A 15,120-nucleotide genomic window follows, 5' to 3' on the forward strand; every position below is an offset into this window, starting at 1 on the left:
GGTGTCAGATATGATTCTAATTGATGAGTACAACCTGATATCTAATGGCTGAATTTTTAACCAGCTGAATCACATGTAACTAGTTGCAGGAGATGGTGTATAGACTGCAGAAATCTGGTTTGTTCTTGCAGATGCAAACTACCAAATGAATCCTTTGACTTAATTGCATAGTCTGTTAGGTAAACTTCTTTCAAGGCAGAATTAGAAGGTTGTAGTGAATACAGTTTTTTAAGGAGGAATAAATAGGAATAAAAACCAAAGCCAAATACACTTTTGTTATGTCCATTTACCAAATAAAAGAAGGATAAGAATCATTGATTCAAAGATAAGCATATTATGCTTTTTAAAATTTCCATTTTTATTTTTTTTGCCACCATTTGGTTGCTTTTCCAGTGGACAGAGTTTCCCACACTTCAGTCATTTCTGTCCATATTCAGCCACCAACTAAATAGTCCACTGCATTCTTAATATCCTAACAACTTTTAGCCTCTTTTTCTCTGAAATCATGGGTTTGGTGTGCCACTTACATATTTTCTAACACAAATGAAATAAATACTAAGCTACATTTTTAAAAAGTCAAGGTACCTCATTAAAAAAAAAAGACCTTGATTTTCAGTATTGCTACAAACACCATATTTTGGGAAAACTAGTCATAACGATGATCTAAAACGATGAAGCAAAAATGACCGTGAGTTTATCTTCCTGGGCAGCATTGAAGGGTGGGGCTTTAAAAACCCTGTTTCCATTTGGCAGCCAGGCTTGAGGGAAAAAAGAACCCTAAGGAATGAATTGGGAGGCGGTACAAAGCAGACTAAGTTTGGAGAATTGTTTCTCAAAAGAAAGGTGGACACTAGCATTTTTGAGGGTTTAAGAAAAAGTCTAGGGCTTAGTTACTAAAAATTCCTGTAGGCAATATTGTGAAAGGTCCAACCTTCCCTCCCCAACCCATTGAAGTGCCTGGATCATCAAGGTTTCAGTTAGTATCTCACAGAAGTTTAGGTCCGATTTTCTTAATATCTAAAGCGAGTGAGCTATGCTATTATTCATTATTAAGCTAATTTTTTAAAATAATTAAAAAGGTTTTTTTTTTTGGCAAGTTTTCTCAATAAAATGAATACCTCTTCCATGTTTGGGCTTTAAGAAAAATTAAAATGTTTATCCATTTCATTTTGGAATATTTATTTTTGTTTGTTTTTAGGTCTTTAACCTTTTCCAACACAAGAGTCTCGGTGTGCAAGTCAACCTTCGTGTGATAAAGCTTATTCTGCTTCATGAAACCCCAGTAAGAAAGTCTTGAGTTTTTTATTCTGTTAAGTTGGTGAGAAGTGGTGTTCAGGTATTTTTAAATAAAGGGAATGTTAGGGATGTACTTTTTAATAACTTAAAAGTCAGAAATATCCACTAACTTCAACTGTACATAAGTCTGGCCTTTAGTTTTGGTATTAATACCTCAGTTTTATTCCAAAAATGGAATGTTTTTAGTTTCCAAGGATCCTGACAACAAACCTTAACTTTCCAAAATGTAATTTTAAAAAGTCAGTTGTAATGACAGTTTAATTTCCTATTTAAACATGTCCTTTTAACATTTTCTGTTATCTGTAATTTATTTTAAATGGAGAATATTCAGTGATATCATTTTGGCATACTGTTTAGCTGGCAAATTAGAAATCCTTTGTTCTTAAGTTGTAGAAATAATGAGTTATTTAAGTCTAAAAGTTCCCAGATTCTTAATGTCCCATTGTATCTCTCTCCTTTACCAAAATAGCACTAAACAGATTTTATAATTATTGCACCTTCACAATGTTTTAAGATTTTTAGCTCCAACCCCCTTGCCGTCAAGTCGATCTGACTCATAGTGACTCTAAATGACAGAGTAGAACTGCCTCATAGGGTTTCCAAGGCTGTAATCTTTACAGAAGCTGTCTGCCACATCGTCTTCCCTCAGAGTGGCTGGTGGGTTCAAGCCACGAACCTTTTGGTTAGCAGCTGAGCACTTAACTGCTGTGCCACCAGGGCTCCTTTTTTTAGCTCAGGCTAAGTTCATCCTGAATGTCTTCCAGATTCTAACTAATATCATGGTCAGTAGTCTGCTTTAGTAATTCAGTAATTTCCCTTGGATATTAATTTATTGTACTTCTGAAAATAAATTTCCTTAAAGTGAAAATATATATATATATATATTTTGGCAGGCAGATCTATATATTGGGCACCATGGAGAGAAAATGCTAGAAAGTTTTTGTAAGTGGCAACATGAAGAATTTGGCAAAAAGAATGATATACATTTAGAGATGTCAACAAGCTGGGGAGAAGATATGACTTCAGTGGATGCAGCTATACTTATAACAAGGTAAATTTTCCAAAGCCGAATAAGTGACATTTCTATTTTGATGACAGTACTGTTAATCCCATTAATTCTTGATATAATGCTCTTATTCTAGATTTTGTGTTTCATTTTTTGTTATAAAGATATCAGTCATCTCCCTCAATTCATAAGAACTGATTTATGAATAACCAACTATTAGATGGCATAGAGACAAAGCATAGGGTTGGTTAATTTAAAAAAAAAAAAATCATCCTCAATTTTTGATGACTGACATCCCATCAGAAAATTCTGAGCCCAAAAGATAATGGAACAATAATGTGCTGAAAGAAAACAATACAAATAAACAAAAATAAATTTTATCAACCAGTAATTCTTATTGAATTCTTAAGGGCATTTTCTTAATCTGAGAAAGGTTATCTACGAAGAAATCTACAGCTAACATCACACTTACTAGTGAAAGACTGAATGCTTTCTCTTTTAAGACTGATAATAAGACAAGGATGTCTACTCTTAACACATTTATTCAGTATTGTACCGAAAGTCATAACCAGTACAATAAGGTAGGAGGAAGAAAGGAAAGGTATAAAAGTTTGGCAGAAGGAAGAAAAACTGTCTGTCTTCACAGGTGATACTACTCAGTACAATGAACATTCTAAGAAACCTAGCAAAAATATTGCTACAATTTGTAATTGGATTTTTAAGATTGTAGAATATAAAGTCAATTTATAAAAATCCTTTATCAGAATTGCATGCTATATATGTTTTTACATTGATAGTTTAGTTAGCCCATGGTTGTATTTATATATGATGGTAATAAATAATTTAAAAAATATAATAACTCCCAAAACCATAAAATACTTTAGAGTAAATTTAAAAAAATATGTGCAAAACCTGAAAAATGAAAACTACAAACACTGCTGAGAGAAATTAAATAAGATCTAAATAAAAATTCACTCATTAAAAGTCTGTTATTGAGAAGTTTATTCTCTACATTATTGATTTATAGAGTCAATGTAAATCCAATCAAAATCTCTGCAGTCTTCTTTGCAGAAATTTTTAAGCTGATTCCAATATTTATATGGAAATGAAAAATACCTAAAAGAGTCAAAACAACTTTGAAAAAAAAGAACAAAGTTGGTAGACTTACACTATCTGATTTCAAAATTTACCATAAAGTTTTGGTAATCAAGATAGCGAAGTTTTAGCAGAAAGATAGTCACAGTGATCAGTTAAAGAGAATGAAGTATCTGGCAATAAACCTACCTATATATGTTCAGCTGATTTTCAGAAAAGACACTAACGTAATGTAATGATGAAATGATTGTATATTCATCACATAGTATTAGAACATTTCTGGATACCCATGTGACAAAATGAATCTCAAGCCGTACTTAACACCATGTGTGTGACGTTAGTGCATAATGGATCATAAAATTAAACATGAAAACTAAAACTATAAAACTTTCAGAAAAAAAGGGGAGAAAATCTTCATTACTATGGGGCAGGCAATAATTTCTTAGATAGGATACAAAAAAGTACTAATCAGAAAAAAAGATAATTTGTACTTCAGAAATAAACCCATCTCCTATTCAAATAACACCAATATGAAAATGAAAAGTGAAGCCCCAGTATTGGAGAAAATAGTTGCAATACATATATATAAAGAACATATATCCAAAATGTATGTGTGTGTGTGTTTCTGTCATGTATATGCATGTGCACATATATAAATATACAAAATTCTTAGAACTCAATAATAAGAAAAAAAGAAATATGACGTACCAATAAATATATGAAGAGATGCTCAGCATCATTGATCATCATGAAAATGCAAATTAAATCTACACTTACTTGAATAGCTACAATTTAAAAACAAACAAAAAACACCTAATGATGGGGAGGATGAGGAACACTGCTTGATTGTTAGTAGGGTTATAAAATGGTTCAACCACTTTGGAAAACAGTTGAGTAGGTTCTTATAAAGGTAAGCCTTCACTTGTTATATAACCCATTAATTCAGCTTCTAGGTATTTACTCAAGAAAAATGAAAATATGTATTAACAGAAAAACTTTTAGTTGAATATTTTAGGCAGCTTAAGTCATAACTTCAAAAAATTAGAAATACCTTAAATGTCCATCAGCTGATGAATGGAAATAATGTTGCATATTCATATTGTTGTATATTCTTCAGCAATAAAGTAACTGATAAACCTGACAACATTGATAATCATGAAAATATTATTCTGATTGAAAGAAGCCAAATAAAAATGAGAACATAAGACTAATTCAATTCACTAAAGTTCTAGAGCAGATGAAATTAAGCTAACCCAAACCCCACTGCCGTCGAGTAGGTTCTGACTCATAGTGACTCCATAGGGTTTCCAAGGCTGTAAATCTCTGTGGAAGCTGACTCCCCCATTTTTCTCCCACAGAACCACTGGTGGTTTCAAACCGCCAGCCTTTTGGTTAGCAGTTGATCGCTTTAACCACTATGCCACCAGGGCTCCTTTTAAAATTAAACTGTGGTGATCAAAATTGTGTCAGATGTTGACTAGTTGGAAGGTGAGGAGATTGAAAATGCAGGAGAGAACTTTCTGTGGTGATGGAAATATTCTGTATTTTCCTTTGAGTACATGGGCTTATATTTATCAAAATTCATTGATCCGTTTACTTAAAATGTGTACATTTTATTAACTGTAAATTTTACCACATTAGATTAAAATAAACAACACTACTAAATTGAAGTTGGTAGAAAGAAGACCAAAGTGAATGGAGCAGAGAACTAAGGCAACATGGTTTGAGAAGAGTCTAGAGTTAAACAAGGTTTAGATTATGCCAGCATTTATATGCCATCATAAGGATTTTTTCCCTCTTCATCTTAAAGCAATAAGAAGGTGCTCTTTTTTTTTTTTTTTAATAGTGCTTTAGGTGAAAGTTTACAGCGCAAATTAGTTTCTCACTCAAAAATTTTTACACAGGTTGTTTTATTGCGTTGGTTGTGATCCCTGCATTGTGTCAGCACTCTCCCTTATTCCCTTTCCACCCAGCTTCCCCATGTCCATTTGTCCAGTTTTCCCGTCCCTCCCTGTCTTCTCATCTTTGCTTTTGGGCAGGTGTTGGTGATTTGGTCTTGTATACTTGATTGAACTAAGAAGCATGTTCCTCACATGTGTGATTGTTTGTTTTATAAAACCAAAAAACCAGACGTCTTGCCATTGAGTCAATTCCGACTCAGAGTGATCCTATAGGACAGAGTAGAACTACCCTATAGAGTTTCCAAGGAGTGCCTGGTGGATTCAAACTGCCGACCTTTTGATTAGCAGCCATATAGCACTTAACCATTACGCCACCAGGGTTTCTGTTTGTTTTATATGCCTATCTACTCTTTGGCTGAAAGGTGGACTTCGAGAGTGGCTAGGGTGCTCTATTTTTAAGCAAGTAGATGATATAATTAGATTTGGTCATTCGGACTGCAGTGTAAAGAAGAGAGTGAAAATAGAGCAACATTGATGTCCATAGACCATTTGGAAGATTACTGTAGTTACCCACGTGGAAGATATTTGTATTGGCTTGACTGTTGATGGAGATAGATATGAAATAGGAAAAACTGATAAGATTTGAAGATCAGATAGGTATGACTTGTGTTTTTCCAGTTACTAGCTGGTGATCTTGAGCTGATTAATTGACCTCTTCGAGTCTCATTATTAACAAAATAAGAGTGGTAGTACAGGACGAATAATATAATACCTTGTATAATACATGGCATACAGTGAACATTCAGTGATTTTTTTCCCAAATGTATATAATTGAGTAAGGTACTGTGCAAACTTTTATTCATGTAGAAGACATACTTCAGATATATCTTTTGTTGTGTTATTATGCTATACATGTTCTTACACTGATAGTTTACTCAGACCATGGTTAAAATTCACTTTTCTTATTCATAAAATTAGTGTTCATCTATTATTGCTGAAAGTATCCTCAACAAATTGAGAACATCGAATGGGGTTAAAGTTTAATATATGAAATATTACTGGTGGTGTTTTTAAGAAGAGGTAAGGTAGCATGGGCTTTGGAGCTCAGCAGACATGAGTCATGATACTGGATCTTGTAGCTTTCAGCTATGTAAATTTAAACTTGTTATGCATCCTGCATAGACATCATTTTTCCCATTTGTAAAATAGGGTTAATAATACGTGCTTTTTAGTGTGACTTAATTTAAATGAGAAAATGATACGGAAAATTCCTGACATGTAGAATTATGAAACAATATTAGTTCCTTTTTCTTCTGTTAGCTTGCTACATCCAGTGAACATTTGTTTAATAATTTACACTTTTCATTTCTGTAGAGTCTGACTGCTTTGTTTGCCCTAGGATTTTCCCTGTAAGTTCACTGAATAGTTCAATAAAATACTGCCGCTTGAAATGTTTTGTTTGAAAGAATGTAAGTCTACTTTATATGCCAAAGCTGTTAGATTTTTACTAAATAATTCATATTGGACTGGCTTGTTTCCTAAATTCTGTTAGTCTGTTGGGTCTGATATTTGTTACATAATAAAAAAAAGGAACAAACACTTAAACTTAATTTTTCCAATGGTCAAATATATTTATGTTAAGAAAATATAAGCGGGTACATTATTCCTTTTTATTTCAGGTTAGTTTAGCTATTGTCTTGTTTTATTTTCTAAGCAATAAGTGGGTTTATAGGTAGAAAAGTGATGAGAAAATAAAATGAATGGCAAAGATTAACACCTAGAAAAAGGAGCACCAATATTAAATGCAGAAAATAGTGTTAGAAAGTATTTCAGATTCAAAGGAATGTTTAAGAATGAATGGAAATTAACAATGTATATAAGGATGAAAAATGTCTGGTATAATGAAAAGAGTATTAGATACTGGAGACAGGCAAGCACAGGTTTTGATCCCAGCTAGCCTGGGTTTTTAGCTGTGTGACCAGGGTAAATTATTTAGCCTCACTGATCTTTAGGTTTCTCATCTGTAAAATGGGTATGATATACCTATTTCACAGGATACCAGGTTTGATAGAGATGATATACTTAAAGAACCTAGCAGAGTGCATGAACCATAGTAAAAGCTTAATTAAAGTAGCTGCTATTATTTGGTATTTTGATACTAATAGTGTCTTAGGCTGGGTTCTCTAGAGAAGCAAAACCAGCAAAGTGTATAAATATATATACAGAGAGATTTATATCAAGGCAACAGCTCACATGATTGTAGAGGCTAGAACGTCCCAAGTCCGTGGATCAGGGTAGAGGCCTCTCCCAAGTCACGTAGCCGCAGAAGCTGGCAAGCCCAAGATCGGCAGGTTGGAGAGCAGGGCTCCCGCTCACAGGCTGTGCAGATCGACGAATCCCAAGTTCGGCAGATAAGCTGACAGCTCAAGTCCCAAGAGCTGGAGATGAGGTGACAGGAAGCAGCCACAGGATCCAGAGAGAGCAAAAGGCCAGAACGTCTGCTTATATTCAGATGCGGGCCACACCCCCAAGGAGACTCCCTTTCATCTGATTGGCTACTCACAGTATATTCAATCATGGGAGTGATTACATTAAAATACTGAGAATCATGGCCCAGCCAAGTTGACACACAATCTTAACCATCACAAATAGTTAAGAAGAGAGAACAGGATATGCAAAAGCAGAAGACATAAGCTTCTGTTCTGTTGTTTCTCCTGTTTAAATACTTATGAAGTCTTTCTGACTTTAGTCTGTATTCCTGTACCAAATTCCCTTTAGTCCTATGCCCATTCATAGAGTAAAGAGCAACATGTTGAATTTATAAGACTAAGGACTGGAACTCAAAGGCAATTCCAATGAATGGTGACCTTTGGGAAATTTTTTTTTTTTTAAAACGTTGAAATTAGATGACAATTTAATTATTATTTGGAAGAACCCTTCAAATTGTCAGTTTCTCAGAGAGTCTCTATACAGCATATTTATGGTAAGAGAAAAGAACCGTGGGAAATTATTTTACATATGAGGAATAAGAGATAATCGTTAAACCTTAAACCAAAAACATCCCCTGCAGTCTCCTTAAAACCAAACAATAACCTAGCTTAACTAATAAAAAATGTCTAGCTGGAGCATTATGCTCTTTTAAGGTATGTATTGGATCAAAGTGACAACAGCAGCTTAAAAGGTTAGATAGAAACCTTAGGGGCAATGAATTTATTAATGAAGGAGGGACAACTCAGAAGGGAGTGAGAATGGTTGCACAACTCGAATGTAATCAATGTCATGAATTGTACATGTAGAAACGGTTGAACTGGTGTATGTTTTGCTGTGCATATTCTCAACAACAGAGAAAGAACAACATTTCCTCCTGCGTAGTCTTCATCATATTTTTTTGTACTGCTTAGCAAAGTCTTATTTTTTTCTTGTGAACTCACTGAATTTGCTTTATGTACAGAGCTCTGGAGCTTATTCTGCTTCTTAAGCAGAATCTAATTTTATATTGATAAAAACTTGACACTGTCATTTTTAGATCTAATTGCCTCTGATATAAATCTTGACTAAATATTTTTAAAAGGAAAAAAATGATAGTTTTTAATGTGAAAATATTAAACTTTTTTTTAAAGAATTACAAGCAGAATAAAAGCCTAAGTCCAATTCAAGTTGTTCACCAAGAAACTAAGATTGAATTCCTTTATCTCATGTTTTTCTCAAATATCTGCTAACTTTTCACATATTTTTGTTAAATTTTTTTGTTCTTAAAATCGTTAAAATATATTTTGAATACATACGTCTTTTCTATGATAGATATGTCATTTTCTCAGAGTGACAAGGTGATTTGGAAAGATCATTTAATTAAATGTACAAGCCAGTTTTAATCACTGTTAAGGGGACCTCTACGAAGCCAGTTTATACTAAAATTTATCTTGTTTATTGCTTTAAGCATTTTTTTACTTGTGGAAGATTAACAAATCTTAAACTTCTCTTGATTCAGTTTTTTTTAAATAAACCGCTTCTGTAAAAGTAATAGAGTAGCAATTATTGTTAATGAAAATGGTCATGATTTCCAGTGAACACAGACCTTATTTTCATATTATTAATCTGAATATTTCATGTCATGTTTTGTAATATTTTTTCATGACAAGGTTTTTAAATATATTTTATTGTTTATAGGACTATATATATTTCTGAAAAAAGAATACATAGTGCCATATGAAATCTGTATTGTTACTTATGATCCATAGAATATTGTATGTGCTTAATTTGTACCTCTATCTTGTATTGACCAGTGATCTGATATACAGAAATTAGAATGTATTAACCATTACTGGGTTTTATATATTTATTAATTGATGAAGGCTGTCTTCTTCTTATCATAATAGACATTGGAAATATTGCTTCTGAGTCTAAACAAGATGACAATCATAATTTGATTAACTTGTGTTTTTATTACAAGTATAATAAATTTGTTATAAAAATTGGTAAATATAAGAATGAAGATAACAGAAGTAGCCTGTAATTTTATTAGCTAGGAATAAACACAGTTGACTTTTTTTAGTACTTTCATAGGCAATAAAGCTGGATTAAATGTCCTAAAAAATGTCAACTGTGTTTATTTCTAGGCAGTGATGGTGCAGTGGTTAAAGCACTTGGCTGCAAACTGAAAGGTTGTCAGTTCAAACCTACCAGCCGCTCTGTGGGAGAAAGAAGTGGCAGTCTGCTCCTGGAATGATTTATAGCCTTGGAAATCCTATGGGGCAGTTCTACTCTGTCCTACAGGGTTGCTATGAGTCAGAGTCTTTTTGACGGCAGTGGGTTTTATATATATATATATATTTGCCCAGTAAATGCAGGAACATGTTCTCAAGGTAGAAGTGTAAAAAATACCTTACTGTTTACGTAAATTACCTTTTACCCAACTCCTACTCTCACTGTCTTGCCCAAAAGTAACCAGCATTAAGAGTTGGTGTGTACATAAAGAATGTACACATTAGTGTATGCATAGAGAACTTTTTCTTTTATTATATAAAAGCTTCATGTTATACACAGTTTTATCTGTTTTTCTCCACTTAACAGTTTGTCTTGCAAGTCTTTTTGTGTCACTTATTGTAGCAGTCAGAATAATGTTTTCCCAAAGATATCCACATCTTAATCCCCAGAACCTTTGAATTACCTTAGATGGCAAAAGGGAGTTACAGATTGTGAGATGGGGAGATTATTCTGGGTGAGTCTGTTGTAACCACAAGGGCCTTTAAATGATGGAAGAGGAGGCAGACAGTCAGAGTTAGTGAGATAGTAGAAGATGTTATACTGCTGGTTTTGAAGATGGAGGAAGGGGCCTAGGCCAAGAAATGCAGGCTGCCTCTAGAAGCTGGAAAAATAAGGAAACAAATTCATCTCTAGAGCCTCCAGAAGGAATGCAGCCTTGGTTATACCTTGATTTTAGCCAAGTCACACCCATTTTTTTGGCTTCTGAGATCTAAAACAATGAGATACGAATTTGTGTTGTCTGAAGCCACTGTTTCTGATAATTTGTTATTGCAGCAATAGGAAACTTATATACTCATATTGATCTATATCATTTGGTAGGAGGAGAAAGCATACTATTTTATTGGATAGAAGTACCATAAATTATTTAACTTACCTATTTATAGAACTTTATTTATAATTTTTTGCACTTAGATAAAAAAGTTTCAATACATAGGTCATGGAAGCTTCATAGATATATCCAGACTCCCTGAGGGACCGAATTACTGGGCTGAGGGTTGGGGACCATGGTCTTGGGGAACATCTAGCTCAATTGGCATAATATAGTTTATAAAGAAAATATTCCGCATCCTACTTTGGTGAGTAGCATCCGGGGTCTTAGAAGCTTGTGAGCGCCCATCTAAGATACTCCACTGATCTCACCCCATCTGGAGCATGGGAGAATGAAGAAAACCAAAGACAAAAGGGAAAGACTAGTCCGAAGGATTAATGGACCACAATTACCACAGCCTCCACCAAACTGAGTCCAGTACAACTAGGTGGTGCCTGGTTCCACCACTGACTGCTCTGACAGGGATCACAATAGAGGGTTCTGGACAGAGCTGGAGAAAAATGTAGAACAGAATTCTAACTCACAAAAAAAGACCAGACTTACTGGTTTGACAGAGACTGGAGAAACTCTGAGAGTAGGGCCCTGGACACCTTATAGTTCAGTAATGAAGTCACTCCTGAGGTTCACCCTTCAGCCAAGGATTAGACAGGCCCATAAAACAAAGAGAGAGTAAATGGGTACACCAGCTAAGGGGCAAGGACGAGAAGTCAAGAGGGAACAGTAAAGCTGGTAATGGGGAACCCAAGGTTCAGAAGGGGAGAGTGTTGACATGTTGTGGGGTTGGCAACCAATGTCAGATATGTGTATTGTTTAATGAGAAACTGATTTGCTCTGTAAACATTCATCTAAAGTACAATTAAAAAAAAAAGTTTCAATACATAACTTTACATATGTTGTTGTGGTTGTTAGTTGCCGTGGAGTTGCCTCTGACTCATGGCCACCTTATATGTAACAACGAAATGTTGCGTGATCCTGCACCACCTTCATGGTTGTCGGTATGTTTGAGTTCAGTGTTGTGACTATTAAGGCAATCCATCTCATTGAATGTTTCCCTGATTTTCACTGACCTTCTACTTTACCAAACAGAAGATACTTTTCTAGCAATTGAACTTTCCTGATAACATGTCTAAAATAAGTGAGCACAAGTATTACCTACCTAGCTTCTAAGGAATATTCTGGTTGTATTTCTTCTTTATATGGTTTTAAATATTTGCTGATACTTAGTTTGGATAGATTGTAAGTAATCACTCCGTCAACAGGCAAAAGCCCCCCCGCCCCCCACCAAAAAAAGCCAAACCTGTTGGCCTCAATTTGATTTTGACTCATAGTGACCCTATAGGACAGAGCAAAACTGCCCCATAGGATTTCCAGTGAGCAGCTAATGGATTCAAGCTGCTAACCTTTCGGCATGCACATATAAAATATGGATAGATACTGACAAATTATTCTCCCTTTACTCACCTGTAGGGTTGAGGCTTGTGGGGGAGGATCACCCATTCTCCTCATCTTCTGCTTCCCGTGCCTTAACAGTGAACACCAGCTCACTAAAAGGAATGTTCTATTCTGAAATGACCTCGTACCATTTAATCAAGAAAGTTTAAATGGTTTTTTTAATTGAGGAAAAAGAATCAATTTTTAGTTAGTATATACATAAAAGTGATCAGATCTTTAACTTTGCAAAGAAGTTGTGAAAAATAAAATAAGAAAACTGTTCATTTCCACGGATTCTATGTTTTTATCCATATTTGATAGACTAAACTTATGACCAGGCCCAGTTTCTAGTGATTGCTCATCTTACGCAATTATTAAATGTTGCATGTTACGTAAACACATTGGTAGGAAGAAATTTTCGCTCAGGGATTAATTTTGGTTTCAGCTAAAATGCATAATATACTTATGAATCAGACCTTATCATCAGTAATATATTTGTTAAATTGTTCTGTGTGGTACAAAGAAACAAATAGTTTAAAGCTGACTAGTGCTTTTGGGTTCATAGTAACAAAAACACAAAACATCTTCTTCCCAACTGTCAACTCTATGCTTTCTTAGTGTAATCTTCAAATTTCTCTTTGAAATCATGGAGAAGACATAAGTCTATGTCTCTTGAAAATAATCTTCAATTTAAAATCGAATTTTATTAATGACCGTGTTGCCTTTCATATTTATTGAAATGGTTTTGATGTATAATACTTCTATAAGTTATTTTCAAACTAATGCCATTGGCAAGTAAGATAGAAAATTAATAAAATATGGAAATGGCAGAAATATCTTGATTTAATACAAATCACAGAATAAGTTTTGAATGAATCATTTATAGGTATGTCCCAGAGCACTATAAAACTCTACAATGAGACTTAGTCTCAGATACGTCTTCATTCTTGGAAATTAAAGGCTACATTTCATTTTTTTCGATATAAATCAGAACCTAAGCAGAATTTATCGGTCTTTCCAGTTGCCAGAGTCTAACAATATCATTTCCATAAACTCACACAATGAAACTGTGATGCAGGCTTCAGGCGCACTGAGCCAGCCTGAGCCAAAAATGAGAGAATTTGAATCCACAGGAGCACAGGTCTGGTCAGCAAACATATCTCTACCATCCAAAAAAATCTTTGAATATTATGAGCCAAATAGTACATTATTTGGGTCCTATGAAAGGAAGTTGACAAATGAAAAACTGAAGATTAAGAATTGTAGTCTTGTCTGAGGTTTTTAAATGCTGCTGACAATTTGCCCTTCGGTTTTAGTCAGAGATATTTCCAGTGATTTGAATAAAAGAACTTAGGCTCTTTGAAATAATGTACTTCATTCATTTGTTTGCTAGTTAGCAGAAACTGGCTGTGTGAAGGACTATGAGTGCCCTTAACAATAAGCAGTACATTTGTCATACTTTTATCATATTGTTTGGTTACAGATGAAGTCCCTTGTTTCACATTATGTAAATCAAATAGTCATGTTGCAGCCTCATGCATTATGATATGATGTATTGTAGGTTTAGAAAAAGCACATGAAATTCCTTTCCCCCTACATCTGAATATACTTTACACTCAGTGATTTTTGGCCCTAAGGTGAAGATCTGATTATATGTGGTTCTTTAATTTTCTGCATTACCATATTCTTCAGTATCATCTGTTTTGGGTGTTTCTATCTCCATTTGTTGGCTGGTAAAGGCAACTGCAAAATAGACTATCCATTATTTAATACAATTCCCCAGGGTTCGTCCTCACCGATTCTGGGGCCTTTCTCACATTACAGAGGTGATTGTATGTCATCTTTTTCTTTTTTTCTTTTTTTTGCCTTCAGAGGAGAAGCCTGTTGTATTTTTAGTATGTGTCATCCAGTACTTGGCATAAAAGAGGTACTTGAGTCCCAGTTCATCCAGTTATAGAAGCTGGGCATTATACAACACAAGAGGGAGCCATCCACAATGTTGTGTATGTAAATGTGCACCTAGAATTGTGTTGTATACAACCTGTGTAACCAGTAGTGATGTTCGTGTGGTACATTTGATTTCTAGAGATTTCTATGGAGGAGACATGCTAAATATATTTAGTCTTTAACTTGCAGCAAAAATGCCAGGAAACCTTCTCCATTCCTTTTCACCTGCAATTATATTCAGACTCTGAATATGTTAAACTACTAGAGGGATCTATTTTCTTTAATGATTTGGTGATTTTTAGTTGTGAGTCACAGAAACCAATTGTGCCTAAGTGGAGCACCAGAAGGGGCACTTTTTTTAGATTATTATGATAGTTGAGGAAGATTCTGTGTACCTCTCAGAACCAAAGGAACAACTGAAGGACCAGACATCAGGAAAAACAGTGAAGAGAGAAACTCTAGAAATTTCATCTGATGTTTTGATGATCCATGGCCATTTACATTCTCTACTGAATTATCCCTGGTGGTGTAGTGGTTAAGAGCTACGGCTGCTAACCAAAAGGGCAGCAGTTCGAATCCACCAAGCACACTTTGGAAACTCTGTGGGGCAGTTCTGCTCTGTCCTGTAGGGTCACTATGAGTCGGAATCGACTCAACGGTAATGGATTTCTTTTTCGTTTGGACTATATTATCCACTTAAATTCTCCATGTAACTGGGCTTGAGTCTCAGCGACAAATTCTTTTTATTTTTTTTATTGTACTTTAGGTGAAGGTTTACAGAACAAATAGTTTCTCATTAAACGGTCAGTACACATATTGTTTTATGACATTGGTTAACAACCCCACGACGT

At 34.6% G+C, this 15,120-nt stretch overlaps 1 protein-coding gene across 1 annotated transcript in view; it reads left to right on the forward strand.

Annotated features, from left to right (window-relative positions):
- ADAMTS19 (ADAM metallopeptidase with thrombospondin type 1 motif 19) overlaps positions 1-15,120 on the forward strand; it is a gene marked incomplete at its 3' end in the record, with an annotated part of 285,099 nt that overhangs the window by 66,313 nt on the left and 203,666 nt on the right. The window contains exons 5-6 of the mRNA XM_004384305.2: positions 1,199-1,282; positions 2,190-2,347. Coding sequence (XP_004384362.2) covers positions 1,199-1,282; positions 2,190-2,347 — 242 coding nt within the window. The remainder of the gene's footprint in view (positions 1-1,198; positions 1,283-2,189; positions 2,348-15,120) is intronic.

The sequence above is a fragment of the Trichechus manatus genome, unplaced genomic scaffold (genome assembly GCF_000243295.1).
Source record: "Trichechus manatus latirostris isolate Lorelei unplaced genomic scaffold, TriManLat1.0 scaffold00121, whole genome shotgun sequence".
Classification (NCBI taxonomy): domain Eukaryota; kingdom Metazoa; phylum Chordata; class Mammalia; order Sirenia; family Trichechidae; genus Trichechus; species Trichechus manatus.